The 15087-nt window shown below is 40.3% G+C and overlaps 1 protein-coding gene across 1 annotated transcript in view; it reads left to right on the top strand.

Annotated features, from left to right (window-relative positions):
- Positions 1 to 15087, top strand: part of helz (helicase with zinc finger) — a 56915-nt gene that overhangs the window by 37364 nt on the left and 4464 nt on the right. Inside the window, exons 22-32 of the mRNA XM_044190220.1 lie at positions 1291 to 1474; positions 2604 to 2832; positions 4219 to 4510; positions 8790 to 8835; positions 9628 to 9815; positions 10493 to 10697; positions 10798 to 10880; positions 11016 to 11529; positions 12649 to 12904; positions 13261 to 13918; positions 14775 to 15069. Of these exons, the coding sequence (XP_044046155.1) occupies positions 1291 to 1474; positions 2604 to 2832; positions 4219 to 4510; positions 8790 to 8835; positions 9628 to 9815; positions 10493 to 10697; positions 10798 to 10880; positions 11016 to 11529; positions 12649 to 12904; positions 13261 to 13918; positions 14775 to 15069 (2950 nt within the window). The remainder of the gene's footprint in view (positions 1 to 1290; positions 1475 to 2603; positions 2833 to 4218; positions 4511 to 8789; positions 8836 to 9627; positions 9816 to 10492; positions 10698 to 10797; positions 10881 to 11015; positions 11530 to 12648; positions 12905 to 13260; positions 13919 to 14774; positions 15070 to 15087) is intronic.

Raw genomic sequence — 15087 nt, 5'->3', positions numbered from 1 at the left:
ACTGTATATTTCGCCTCATCACCATAAATTGAAACACCCACTGTCTTAATAATCATCATAATCATAATTGAAGATGAAAGCCATAAACTTAATTAGGAGACCAACCAAGAGCTACATTTGACACCCATGATGCATGATTCACTGACAGTCATAGCTTTTGATTGGTTCCTCTGTAGACTCACTTCGTTTTAGTCATTGGCTGTGTCTGACCCCTGACCCTTTGCTGACATATTCCAGCCAATTAAACCATGGATGCTACTTGATTTTACTCCCAAAATGTGAGCAATGCCAAATGAATTACTTCCTGTGTTGTTGATACAGCACCCATGTCAAACCATAAACATTATCGTCATTGTCCAAAATCAAAATGCATTGATAAGTGTGTCCATTTGTCTTGTGCAAGTGTCTTTGATGGGCTTAGCTTTAAGTGGAAGACAAAATATCCATGACAGTTCCAAGCCTCCGGCAGTATGCCAAAGCTCTGATCAGGAATTGAAAAACAAAAGGGATCTAAAATACCAACTCTTGCTTTAATAACAAGGCTAATTTTAATACTTGCTAACATGAGACTCAAAAGTTACTCCCATGTGAAGCTCACCTATAGGAACTAAGTGAAACCTTCTCATTGTACTACATTTGGCCTTAACTGAAGGCGATAGCATCCGTGACTTGTTTTACTAGGATTTAATGAGGCTGGTGTACTATTTTTGTTATTTGTTCAGTTTCAAAGAATGCATTGAATTGGACACTAAATCATAATCACCGGTACAGTGAAGCTTATAATGTTCAAAATGTTTCAGTTCAACTCTTAAAAATATTTAAAATCTCTTCAGACATCTCAATCAGTCCAGCCATAAAGCCAGCCTGGCAGGTTTTTTAAACTGAAATCGAACTGCAGGTGTGATATTAATAAGTCTATTGTTGAGTAAACCAAAAATGTGATTTTTCAATTAGCAATGCATGATGATATTGCGCTGGTCATGAATACAATTGCTTTTCTGGAAAACTTGAAGCCTTTTTTCTTCTGAGGTTTGACAACACATCCACTTTCATCAAGCTATAGCTTCCTATTTTATTGACTTGGATGCCTCAGTGCCATAAAGCCTCCTTTGTTCTTCAAATATGTTGTCCCCCACTGTTGCCTTTTTACCTGGGTGAAATATCCCTTAGTTCCTGACTTCCCACAGTTCTTTTTCAGGTCAGGCGTGTATGTTGGAATGGTGTGAAGAGAGCATGGATGTGATCCTTGTTGTTGCCTCTTTTTCTCATGTTGCTCCTCCATCTCCTCAGGTATTTGAGATCGTGGAGCGGGTGGAGGAGTTACGCAAGAAGTGGCCAGTGGCCTGGGGCAAGCTGGACGATGGCAGCATTGGAGTGGTGTCACCATACGCTGACCAGGTGTTCCGCATTCGTGCTGAGCTCCGAAAGAAGAGAATGCATGAGGTCAGCGTGGAAAGAGTGCTCAATGTCCAAGGTGAGAAAATGTATTAACCCACATGCTCATGCTTTGTATCAGTAATAAAGAATTGCATGTGTGTAGTTACTGCCTCAAACACTAATCTAGTGCTATATTAATGTACCAATATATTAATCATTCTAAATTGCCTTGTTGGTATCCTGCATACACAAAACATAAATTATTTAAGGCCTTAGTATTTTAATTTGATGGTGTTTATCATAATTATTCAGAGAATGGTACATTGAAAATTGGAATAAAGCTGCTATGGTCAGGCAATCAGAAACACAGTAGTTACAGACAAACAAATCCAAAATTTTAATCCTCAAGTGTTAATATTTCTCCTTATCTAATATCTGAGATATTAGTTTCTATCTTCAGTCAAAGTGATGCTTAAAATGAGAGCTACATTACCCTAAAGACAAATCCTTACTATTTTCCACTGCAGTTATCAGTGGTCATATTGCCCTTCATATCATCCAGTCCCACCGTAAGGAGAATATGAGTTATGGGTTTCTTCCCTCAATCTCTGCTCGGCAGTGTCATGCTGTTCCCACTTGGATTGCATCCAGCTGCTTTCCACAGGTCATTAACTTCCTCATTAATCACACATAAAACGTGTGGAGACACACACACTGGAAAGCTGTTAGTGCTTAGAATTTGAATTTAACACACATGTAGATGATGTTTGTTCTATCAACAGCCTCTGGAGTCATAAGAAGATTCAATTATTACTAGGCCTAATTTTTTCTATTTAGTAGGTTCTATTGATTTGGCTCCTCCCTTTTATTTGTATCAACACCAAAGACAGTAACACACAATTAGCTTAAGAAAACAGCATGCAAATAGTTTCAGTTTCCACTGATATCAAATGTCATAGTAGGTAATGGAGAAATTAAGTTTGTCACAGAGTTTAGTTTTCATTCATTGCAATTTTGTTGCTTGTGCTTTGTAATGGGAGCCATGTGCTTCAAAATGTGTCAACCATGAGCTAACCCCTATCTTCCCTGTGTTATCGGTGAAATAGAAAAGTTAAATAGAAAATTTCTAAGATCTAATGTCTTTTTTTTGTCTTCTAATAATAGGTTTTACTTGTCTAGCACTTCGCAGAGTACTTAGAAACTTCATAATAAGAAAATGTTTGCAGGTAAACAGTTCCGGGTGCTGTTCCTCAGCACGGTGCGGACGCGGCATACCTGCAAGCACAAGCAGACGGCCATCAAACGTAAAGAGCAGCTAGTTGAGGACTCAACGGAGGACCTTGACTATGGATTCCTCTCCAACTACAAGCTACTCAACACGGCCATCACCAGAGCCCAGTCCCTGGTTGCAGTTGTCGGAGACCCAATAGCACTGTGCTCTGTTGGGCGCTGCAGGTAAATATGGGCACTTTTGACTAAAGCCTTTAATGCCGTATCATAGCAGATCTTTATGTAAAGTGCCGTTATTGTGAATGACTGTTCTTGTAATGTGGGGAAGCTATGGAATCACTCAAAAGGAACACCAAATTTCACTAATGACCTTTTGTTATTTGTACAGTTGGCTATACTATGGCCAGTTGGGTGACATGACATGACATGACATGACATGGACATCACATATCCCAGGGATTCCGTTAAATCAGCTATTGAAGTTTTGACCAGTTTATTCAGGTCACCTGTTTATTTTCCTCCATTTATTGAGCTTTGGGTTGTCATCATAGTTTCATATAGCTACGAGGGGAAACGCCATTGGCTGTCACCCCTGATCTCTATTTGAATCTCTTTAACTCATTCACTCTTACACCCTCTTCCCTACCTTCCATCTCCATAGCAACTGTCTGTTTTGCTTCCGCTTGTAACATGTCAGGTCTTTTGCTATTGTGGTTGTTAGCAAATGTCAGCCTGCAGAGTCAGAGCAATTAAACTGATGTGTCCAAAAATGGATGGATGACCGTTATAGCCTCCTCCCAGGAATGAAAGATCTTGGTCAGTGAAGCAGCTACAGGAAGTGTTAAGATACAGTCAGTAGGGGGTAGCTTAGGTGAGTTGTAACTAAAGATCAATGCAAAATCAAAAATGTTTTTGCTGATTTCTGTGTTGTGGATCAGTTTTACAAAGTGAACTGGTAATGTGATAAGCTACAGTTACTACTTTACCATAATGTTGAAACAGCAAATACCCTGGACAGTGTGCTGTTGAAATGCGCAAGACCTTTATCTCCACATGTTAATGATTTACGTTTTGCAACGATTTTCCGTCCACTCTGGTATGACTGCTCCTGTATGAGGACCAATATAAGGCTCAAGAAAAAAATAATTATTCCTTTAAACATGAGTTTCCATTGTTCCATAAATTTTAGGTTTAGATGAGAATTATTTGGTTGTTCTCATGATTGTATTCGCCAAAGCTGACAGCTTATTTGTAGACAGTCTACTGAGAGATTATTGTTGTGCTCTTTGTTCTTTTCATTCTTGCGTTCCGGCTGCTCCTGTTTTGCCTGCTAGCTCTAATTTTCTTTCCCTTTAGTGTGCTTCATGTTTTTGCTGTCCTTTCTTCATTTTCCCTCTCCTCTTTACAAGTGTTTTACACATGCTTTTTCAATGTTTGTTTTAGACTTGATCTTTTCTATTCAGCCCCCATGGAGTGATTTGTTACACTGCCAGCAGGAAAAAAAACCAACAAGATGATCCATGAAACACTTAATCTAAACAAGGAGAGATAAAGGAGAAGAGAAGTTAAACTTCTCTCCTTCTGTTGTTTTCTCTTTTTGCACCTTTCCAGAAAATTCTGGGAGCACTTTGTCTCCATCTGCCACGAGAACTCGAGCCTACATGGCATCACCTTTGAGCAGATCAAGGCTCAGCTGGAGGCCCTGGAGCTGAAGAAGACCTATGTCCTGAACCCATTGGCCCCAGAGTTCATCCCCCGTGCCCTCAGGCCCATGCAAGGGCACCACTCTTCTTCGCAGACCCTCCATCCCCACCATCATCCACATCCTCAGCACGTGCAGCCCGCCTCCAACAAGCTGGGTCCACAGCAGCAGCAGCAACAGCAGCAACAGTCACCCCCTAAAGTAAGGTGTTTCTGATAAGGGAGCACACTGTGGCTTTTTAAATATGAGCGTTAAAAATACTGACACACAACTGTAGAAATTAGAAGGGGGGAAAAAAGTAATGATGCAAGAAGGTGATCTAAATAGATTGTCAAACAATGACATTACTGGATATGCAACTGCTATTTTTCATCTGTAAATACTGAAAATAACAATGTAGAGTTTGCACATGCTGGGAGAGGGAGAGAGGGGGAGAGAGAGAAGGAAGACAGTGGGGAGGCAGATATGAATGAAAAAGAGGTGGGGTAGAGGATGTTTTGATAAGCTCAAATGTTGTAGGGTTTTCTATTTTAATGTATGTGCTAGGTAACCATGAATTGGTTTGTAGAAATAGTAAACAAATGATCCAGAATAAATTGAGTGCTTCTTGTTTTTAGAGAGGAAAATGATAAAAGCTTTGCACATGTGGGCGCAAAGCACATATCTATTAAAACAACTCCATTTAATTTTCACCACAGGAAATTACTTTATGGGCGTTTATTTTAGCCCCAGAAAAACAACACAGATAGGAAATTAGCATCACAGGTTTGGCAAAAGGACGTGTTGTTTGATTGTTTAGCTCGGGTTGAAATGTGTTTGTGTGTCTGTCTGTCGTCCCTGCCTGCCCTGAGGTAAAGGTTAACGAAATCACCACAGCTGCCAACCTGCTGCCATCACCCACTGGGCCTAATGAGCTGCAGCTCCACTGCATCAGCCGGCTTTAGAGTCGTCGTCCCCCACACACACACACACACACTGAGTCATACTATGTAGCTCACAACCATGCGGCACACACAGACACGGTTCTACCAGTATACAGTATGTAATAAATTGTTCCCTTCAGCATATACAGCATGTTGCTAATTTAAAGGTCAGACCATTCTTGGTGCCTCTGTACATGGTTGATGCGCACCCACTGTTGTATACAGCCAAAATAATCAAATAATCCATACAAATGCCATTTAATATTAGATAAATTCCTGAGCTACTCACTATAGCTCCTGATAAAACCTGCGTTGTTGGGTTGAATGTGGTTGCTTTAGTGCAACATTTTCCCATCTGTCGCTGATAATCAATATTGCACTAATACCTCACCTTGTGAGTACTGTATGATTACAAATAATTAGCTTCTGTTGTCTGAGTTATTGTAGTGTTTCACAGCATAACTGTGAGCACAAAATAATTGGTTAATAAATCAATTTGTAGAGATTTATCATTGTGTAAAAATCTTTAATAAAATCCACTATGATTCAATGTGATAAACAATCAAAACATTAATTTGTCCAAGGGCTGAGAAGACTGTATACAATTTGTAGTTGCAGCATGTTCATTGTTGGTCATCGATTTTACCAGAAATATATGCTTCATTTGACTTCACATTGTAAAGTATTCAAAACTGTGATACTTGTGGTAAAATGTGTCTCATTTTAAAAAGCTTTTTGTAGTTTCAGCTCTAGCTTTGTAGCACAATTACTGTAATTTTAATTGGGGAAAGAGGATTTGCAAGTACAATTGCCACTTTTTAAACAATTATTTATTACTTATTTTCTTAATGTATCATTTATTTGTAAATCAGAACTGATACTTTGGGTACTGGGAACAAATTAAATTTTTGGTATTAAGTCACACTTGGCTTACTTCCTCTTAGCACATATTCTTGAGTTTCACACAGACAAACTGGAGCCATTTTCTCCTTTTTCTTTTTGTTTGCCTTTTAGTTTAGCTGGAAAAACTTTAGGGTATAATACAACATTACAAGCAACCAAGAGCCCTGTATGACAGCTAGTCTACAGTCATCTAGTATTTGTAAGATCCAGTAAGCAGAGCTTTTCATTCTCAGCAGACCCCTGCTGTTTGAGAAAATTGATGAAATGAGACAAATGTTCAGCAGCATCCTTGTTGGTCTTTGCCACTATTCAACTCTGCAGCAGCGCATCTATAACTAGATCACATAACCACAGTGCTAGACTATCGGCAGCATTTTCAGTCTGCTGTGTCTGGCATTGCTCAGTTAACGTTATGGCCTAAAATAGCAGCCAGGCAAAACTGCAACAAAATATCTAAGACCTCAGTCAGTTTTAAGATGGGGATCCTACTCGCACTAAACACTACATGTTACACTGTTGCACGTTTATTACAAAATTATTGCATAATGCAGAGACTGACTTTTACATTCGGCAGTTTTAAATTTGGTTGCTATGTCATGCCAATACTAAAGGTGCCATATTAATTTATATGTGGAACTAAAATATTTATATCTTCGTTGTTCTTTATGACATTATAGTTTGGCCGCTCCTCAGCTCAAGCTGGATGCAGCCTCACAAGTATAAACATATTTTAAGGACCAATTTTCTATGCTGTGTGTGATCCTGGCAGGAAAGGAGGCCCTGGCAGATTTGACTTTGTTTACTGAACTTGCCCTTTAGTTGCTACCTGGGCTCTAACATAGTCAGGTTGTCTTTCAGAATTTGCAGTTACATAATAATGCATTCACAGCTATAAATGTCTATTTTGCAGAGTTAGTCTCATGTTGCTCAACAAATGGCCTTTGCCTTTACTTTCAAACATGTTCTGTCTGGGTTTGTAATGGATTTGCAAAATACCAGGAACATATTACAGCATTGCCACAACAAGTCAGTCCCATTATATTCAGTTTTTGTTTAGGTGCTGTGATAATTTTTCAGGGCATAGTTTATGGTGGTGGTGTTCTGGATTGCATTGTCATGTCAAGTGTTACAGTTAATTGTTTTACATCTTTTGTTCATAACTACTTGAAAATGTGGTCCTAGTGTCAAAGACTGCAGTAGTAGTATAGTAATAACGTAATTAATGAAAAAACTTTAGTTTGTGGACTAATATATGTATAATATAATAATAATTCAATGGAATGACTGTTTTCCTACTAATATGACTAGTGTTCCTTACCTGAAAGGTAAATAATACCAGCTTTATATAATATCAGTATAGCAACATAGTGGATCACATGGAATGGATTATGTCTTAAATATCTGCCTCCTTCAAGGAAGCATACTCGCTGTCCTAGACTGACTGTCCCAGTTGACTGTTAACACCACTGAGAGACTGCGTACTCCAAAACCAGCCACTGAAAGAGCTCAAAGTAGATTGTTGTGTATGCTTGCCTGTAATGATTAATAATACACCAGATAGGGTCCACCTAAACTCTGGTATGGGGGGATCTCGTGAGGCCAATGTGTGTCTGTGTTTGTGCGCACCTATATGTATAGGTTAGTGTGTACACGCCCCCCACATGAGTTATTTTTCTTATGTGTACTTTCCTACATACATGTTTGTCAACACTGATCAGGATTCAGTTCAAAACCTCTGTGTACACATACAATAGATGGAGCTGTATTGTGAAGACATTGTCATCTAATAGTAGAAAAAATTGATCTTTCTTGTCAGACATGTTATAGCATGAAAAACAAAGATGCAGTCGCAAAGTTGATCCAGAATTAACTATACTGACCACGTTTGTTATTAAGGAATATGTCTCCCAGTGCAGTGGTATGGCTCTTGCGTGTTTCTATTTGATTTTGGACAACAGTGGAGTTCTCTAGGACAGAGGTATACTGTAAGCTGTATCAGGCTGTATCAGGCTGTGGCTGTTGATAGCATAAATCTCTTTAGGAGATTTATTGATAAAATTCTTTAATTATGGTTCTTCCATATAAGTGCTATTATTAATGTTACTAAATACATATGTGGTTTACAAGTGAAACAATTAACAGTTATTAACCTGTCTACACTATATTAGGTGTCAGCATGTGTATTTGTGAATGAGTTTTGGACATAAGTAAAATACCCGGGAGGCCATACATTAATGTAACTATGGGACAGTAAAGAGATCATATGGGATTGCGTTACAGGGACCACAGTACAAGACAGTATATAGTCAGTTGTAGACAAGGAAGATTTCTAACACAGTCGAGTTGGCATGGTACCCAGTTCTAATGATTATCATTCTGTGACTAAACATGGGGTTTAAATCACATTTGACCAGTCAGATTCATGGCTAAATCTTTCTCCATGAAGTCCCATGGCTAACTTTATGAGGACGGTGCAACCATTTCTGATATGTTATCAATTAAATGTAGCATTAAAATTGTAATCCTTAACGGCAGCAAATGTTGCATGTTGTGGAAGGTTGTGCGTCTATCATATATTTAAATCTGTAAAAAAATAAGTCAAGTGTGATGCTAATAAATTTCTTCGACTTTCTAATGATTCTTTTGTCTTACAGGGGAAACATGCAAACCACACAGAGCACCTTCCACCTGATGGATATGGTGAGTGTATCCCACTGCCCATGTTTACCCCCGTTGATTATCTAAATATTAAAGAGTACCATAGTGTATGGTATTTATAAATACCTTATTTCTCTTTATAATGTAGGTAAATGAAAAATGCAGGTAAAATTTAAGACTTATCTCAGAAAGGTATATATTACTAAGGTATAATCCACCAGAGATATAACAATGACAATGTTTACACACACAAGCATGTAAATAAATAACTTCCACGTAGCATTTCTGTCAATCACTATATGTTTTGTATATTATGGTCAGGTTTTACAACAGAACAATAGTAGAAGGGTTTCCATAGTTTCTTTTTACTCTGTCTTCCTACACACAAACAAGCACACATCTCGACAGCTTGATATGAGCCAGTCTAATGCAGTGGCCCAGATGGATGCATGAAGGCCTGAGGCTATTAAAGCCATCAGAGTGATGCAGCCAACACAGCAAGGAGTTGTTAATAGGATGCTTACTAGGGGAAGACAATCAGGTTGTTTCAGCCGCTTGCAACTGCAGATTGTCAAGCAGCTACATCATTAAAAAAATAAAATTAAATCTGTCTAAATCACTTCTTTCTGCCCTCCATGTCAATATTGATACAGGGTTGCTGTCAGCCATTTATATTTTGCCCTCCTCTCTTATAGAATTATACAGTGTATTATCTTACGTTTTTCAAACTATGAATAATTAGATATGTCTTGCCTACTATTAATGTGTCATCAAATTAAGGTTAAGAACCATTTGCATTTTGTTGTATTACCTTGCCACCTTCTCTAATTGCAGTCCAACCCAACCCAGCCGTGTTGATGGGAAACCCTATTCGGGCATTCACACCACCTTTGGGTGGCACACCAGCTGGGATGGGCAAGTCACCCAGTCCTGTTCAGAGGATAGATCCTCATACGGGTGCCAGTATCCTCTATGTTCCAGCCGTATATGGTGGAAACATGGTCATGTCCATGCCCCTGCCTGTAAGTTTTCTGCTTCTTGTAACAAGCTCTAAGAATGTGTGTATGCATATGTTTTTGTTTTTTGTTTAGTTTTTGTTTTACTGTATTTGCTTCAGTTATTATTATGTTCAGTTATTATTGGTTGATGTACTATACTTTCATCTGTGGGAACGAAAGACAAGTAGTGGCATACAAAATAATATCTCATAGGTTTGCTCTCATAGAACATATATATATAATTTTTTTTAATTTATTTTTTTTAATAGCGCCTCTTCTGTGTGGATATTTGATTTTCCTTAAGTCATATTACCCAAATGCATTGCTGCTTACTGTAGATTAGTCCTCTGTTATTATGTAGCTCACTTCTGTTTAGAATGTTTACTTGTGTGGTATTCCTTATTGTATGAACAATGAAGCTCCACATGGTTTCTAGTACAAATAAAGCAACATAAGCTTGTATAGGCATTACCATTCAACCATTAATGTCATATTTCATACTCCCTAGAGGGAGATGTGTGTGTGATCATGTGATCAAGATTGAAATGAAAAGACTAACACTTATACACACATATACACTGTATATAATCACCATTATCGGTAATGTGATGTCCATAATCCACAGTATGAATTTACCTCCCTATCCTCTGTTATGGTGTGTTGATCAATAATCTGTCAATCTGTGTGTTAATTTTCCCAAGTTGCCTTGGCCGGGTTACCAGAATCGCTTTGCTGTGGACCCTCGCATCATGAGCCACCCGGCAGCCATGGCCTACAACTTTAATCTGTTGCAGGCCCAGAATCGAGGCTCCCCCATCCCTTACAGTGGGGTGACCCACCCCTCTCCTCTAGGAATGGGCCAGCCCAGCCCTGACAAGGAGCTACAGGCAGACCCCATCAGAAATGGTGTGCTTTGAAATTTATGCCATCAAATAGAAAGAAGTAACTGTATAGAATAGCCAAGCATATGGTAGTAAATTTGTTTTTGGTTATGACTTCTTCTTAGGTAAATTAGAAGGATGTCCAAAGTCTGAACAGAGCCGTCTTCAGACACCAGAGAGGAAAACTGCAGACATGAAGGAAAAACAGGCAAGTTTTGACATTTATGTTTTATTTTACATTTTTTAACCAGAAGTCCCCTGTCTATTTTATGTAGACCCACATCACCAAAGCTGGTAAGTCTTTTCTTATGTTGTTTGGATTGGTGTTTATTTTTTGGTCCAGGGAGATTTGGACACAGGCCAAAGTCGAAGTCTAGACTCGCAGTCAGATGGGCTAGTTGGATTTCCCAATGCGCTGCTCCATCGAAAAGATCCCTCAGCTGCCCAAAGACCCCTCAGCTACCACCTGGCACCACCCAACCAAGCTTTTCCTCCACATGCAGCCAGTGGAAGAGCCTTCCCCCCACAGTATCCAGTCTCCAGGCTTCCTTATCGGGTCAGCCAGCCTCAACACCCAGGAATGGCCCAACAGAGTCAACAGCAGCAGCAACAGCTCAGCCCTGCCTACACTGGTGGTAGCCACAATGCCTCCTTCTTCAGTGGCCCCATACCCCCTCACAGGGCTGTCCAGTCGCCCACTTTGGATGGGCCAGAGCCTGGAGGGGTGGAGGAGATGAGTAGCTCCATTAGGACTCCAATGGGCCACCCAGGGGGCCACCACCCAGGCCTGTCACAGCATAACAGGGTCAACAGCTTTGGGGAGGACGGACAGGATGGAAGCCTGGGAGATAGTCTGGGTAAGTAGAACATCATATTTTTCCCTTTGTTAGGCAAAGGGAACTTGTGATTTGTTTGATTTGTGTGATTATTTTAATTAATTAATCAGCTGACTTTTATGTTGTGTTATGAAGTTATACCAAGGAAAACCAAAGGGAAATAAGATGCAGAAGATCTCATGTTGGTTGTTATACCAGCCTTTTCTAGAAGTGCTCATTGATCTTTAGTCTAGACTTGCACAAAGTAATGAAAAATATCTATCCTGATAATCTGACTTATTTTGCAAGATCCTTTATTTTCTGGGATGCTAGTCACTAGCTGCCTTCGCCCAGTCTTAAAAGTTAGTCCGGCTGCATTGTCTCTTTGATGTTCATATTATCACTTGATATTTGGTTTATTGGAATAAAGCTGGTGTTGTTTATTACACTGCTCAAGCAATGTTTTCTTTCCCAGTGATTATTTTCTATGATAAGGATGTTAGTAGATTGATAGCACATTATATCAACTTAAAAGGCAATAATGAAAGTCAAAGCAATGCTTCTAAATTAGAGTGCCTTTTTAAATTGTTCTGTGTTTTGATTTTAATTCTCAGAATAGGAGTGATACTCTTCATAATAAATTTGTAAATAAATTCTGGTTAGCTGAAGCTGAATTGAGTTAATGATGAATCATCTTCATATTGAATTAAATTGCGACAGAATTTGGGCATGTCAAGACAGTGTCCATGTTGAGGTTAACACATCAACAAAGATGCACGTAAACATCTTTTCCTATAGGGTTGCAAAGGATTGAATGTGCATACCTCCACAATCTTGAATATATATTTTTTGTGCATCTCCAGTTCTGTAAGTCAAACTGGTCTTGATTGGCTGAGCAGTGAACAATTTCTAGTAGCACTGAGGATTGGCCAACACAAACACGCAACACTGAACTAAAACAAACTCTGCATTGCTTATGATGGCATCGAATCAAATGGTTTTCTATTATATATAACAAATTAATAAAATTATATTTAATTCTTTGGCACCTTTCTTGTATTGAAACAGTCAATAGATATTAATCCATAATGAATCAGTTTAAAGAGATCCTAGCCTGCAACACCAGTGACTCTAAAACTAATCATGTGGTTGCCCTTTCAGACCTCCAGGGTCCCTTAGCTCTAGAGGCCCTCAGCCAGCAGCAGCAGGCAGCCAGGCTTGGCCAGTGGGGGGAGGCAGCAGGCCCTTTCCTCCAGGGCAGCGTTGCCTTCCCTCTACCCCAACAGCTCGCCCACCTTGCTCAGCCCGGCATGGCTCGCTTCCCCCATCAGCTGCTCCGGGCAGCTAGTTGGGGCCTTAGTGCCAATATGGAGGATGAAGCTATTACTTCTGCCCCCACTGGGCCACCCTTCACCAGGTTAGACTAAGCACCAGTTTGTATTTGTTATTTTTAATGGTCTGGTAACTTGATACAAAAGAAATATTACAGTTTTATTATTAAACATTGAAAATATTGTGTACGTTTTACACTATTGTGTAAAGTAGATTTAGATATAAATATCTAGATCTTTATCTAGAAATAAACTTGATTTGAGAAAAAACAAGATAACTGCTTGAAATTGGACTTAGACCGTAACTGTGGTTACGGTTACTGTGTGTTGCCCCTTGTTAACCTTTCTTATTGTCCTTCCCAAATAGTTTTTTCCCTCCTTGCCTCTGCTTACAAACATGATACCAAGTTCAGGTGTAAAGAAATACATTTTCAATTCCCAGGTACCCAGGCCTCTTGAGAGAGATGCCCCCACAGGAACAGCCTGAAGCCAGGGAAGCAGCTGAGATGCAGCCCCCACCTCAATCTCGTCTCCTCCAGTACCGCCAGTCCCAGTCCCGTGCCTCAGGTGACCCTTCATCCTCTTTAGCCACCCCCTCCAATCATGCTGGCCCTTTCCCATCAGGACCTTACTCCCATGACACCGGCCGCGATCTCCTTAAAGACAGCCTTCTCAACAACCCAGCTCTGCAGCAGCAGCACCCGGGGAACCCCCTGTATAATACTGGTAGCTACCCACATCAGCCACAAGCCCACTCTGCCAGCCCCCCTCCCTCCCAGGTCAAATACCTTCTGCAAGAGGCCCAGTGGTCTCATGCTGGAGCTGCATCAGTGAGCCCACCACAGCAGAACCACCTGTTAGGGAACCAGGGCCACGGCCTTCCTTATGGACTGCCCATCATGGCTCACCCCAGCAGGCAGGAGCAAGTCCACCTGATGCAACTTCACCATCACCATCAGCACCAGCAGCAGCAGCAACAACAACAACAACAGCAACAGCAACAGCAACAACACCAACAGAGTCAAGGTCCAGACCAGGAGTCCTACCACCCACTGTCCCCCAGAACATCAGCAGCCGCAGCCCTTCACAATGTAGATGAGGTAATGGTTTTTCATTTATTTGGATTATTATCTGCGATTTAATAAATAAATGAAATTAGCAGTGAGCCTTATCAGGATCTAAAACCTCTATACCAAAATAAAATGTCTAAACTAGTGGAGTTAAAGGGACACAGGCTTCACTACAGGCTATAACTACTTCACAAAGATCCTGTAGTAACTATTTATGTTAATCAGTTTTTACATTGTGCTTGAAGGAACAAACCCGTATATGCCTATAGTTCTTATAACATTCTGGTTAGCGTTTTGTGGTTTATATAGGAATGACTTAAGTGCAAGCTCTGTGTCTGCCTTAATATGGTTAGCTTATTCAACAAACACTCAAGAAAGGTGCATGTAGAATTAACTGCAAAAGTGAGGGGGAATTGTGGACTTGTTGGGCATTGCTTGTCTTAAATATACCTGAATATGGATGCATATATGTATGCATGTGAATATGTATGTGTAGCTCAAATGCTGTACTACAAGGTGAAGATGGATTACATGTTATTCGTTCGTACGTATCCTTACTATAAGATAAACAGGTGTTTGCTTGGCTCAATCTCATCTCTTTTTTTATTAGTGGCAAGTAAGGTCTGATAAATGGGTAAGACCTGCATTATAGGGGCTGGTTATATTGATTCTATGGTGCTCTGTGCGCAGCAATGGTGCAGTTTGTAAAAGTTTAAAACAGTTATTTTAATACTTGCACAGGAGTGTTTTGCATGTATGTCTCTATAATTGAGTGCTGTGAAAAGGTGACAACTGCTTTTATTTTTAAGGTAATTTTGCCCACAGTTCTTAATATATCGTTCTCACCTTTTTTTTCCTTCCTTATCCATCTTTACTGTCTGTACAGTATGAACCCAGAGGTCCAGGCCGGCCCCTCTATCAACGCCGCATCTCCTCCAGCTACCCAGATGAATCGTCTCCAGCCAACACCCACAATGCCCTGTCCCAGCATTCCCAGCCCTGTCCGTCAGACCCCCAGGACCACCCTCATCCGCACATACAGCATCATCAGCATCCACACACCCCCTACAGTTACCCCTCTGGCCATGACCTCTGGCCCAGTAATGGTGGGGGTCCCGGTCCGTTCCAGAACATTCCATGTAACGGAGCCGGCACACTCGCTCAGCACCGGGACCTTCTAGGTAGGTATCGCCAAATAT

This window comes from Siniperca chuatsi, linkage group LG3 (genome assembly GCF_020085105.1).
Source record: "Siniperca chuatsi isolate FFG_IHB_CAS linkage group LG3, ASM2008510v1, whole genome shotgun sequence".
In the NCBI taxonomy this organism is placed as follows: Eukaryota; Metazoa; Chordata; class Actinopteri; order Centrarchiformes; family Sinipercidae; genus Siniperca; species Siniperca chuatsi.
The sequence above is the reverse complement of the archived record's forward strand: the minus strand, read 5'-3'. Positions and strand labels throughout refer to the sequence as shown.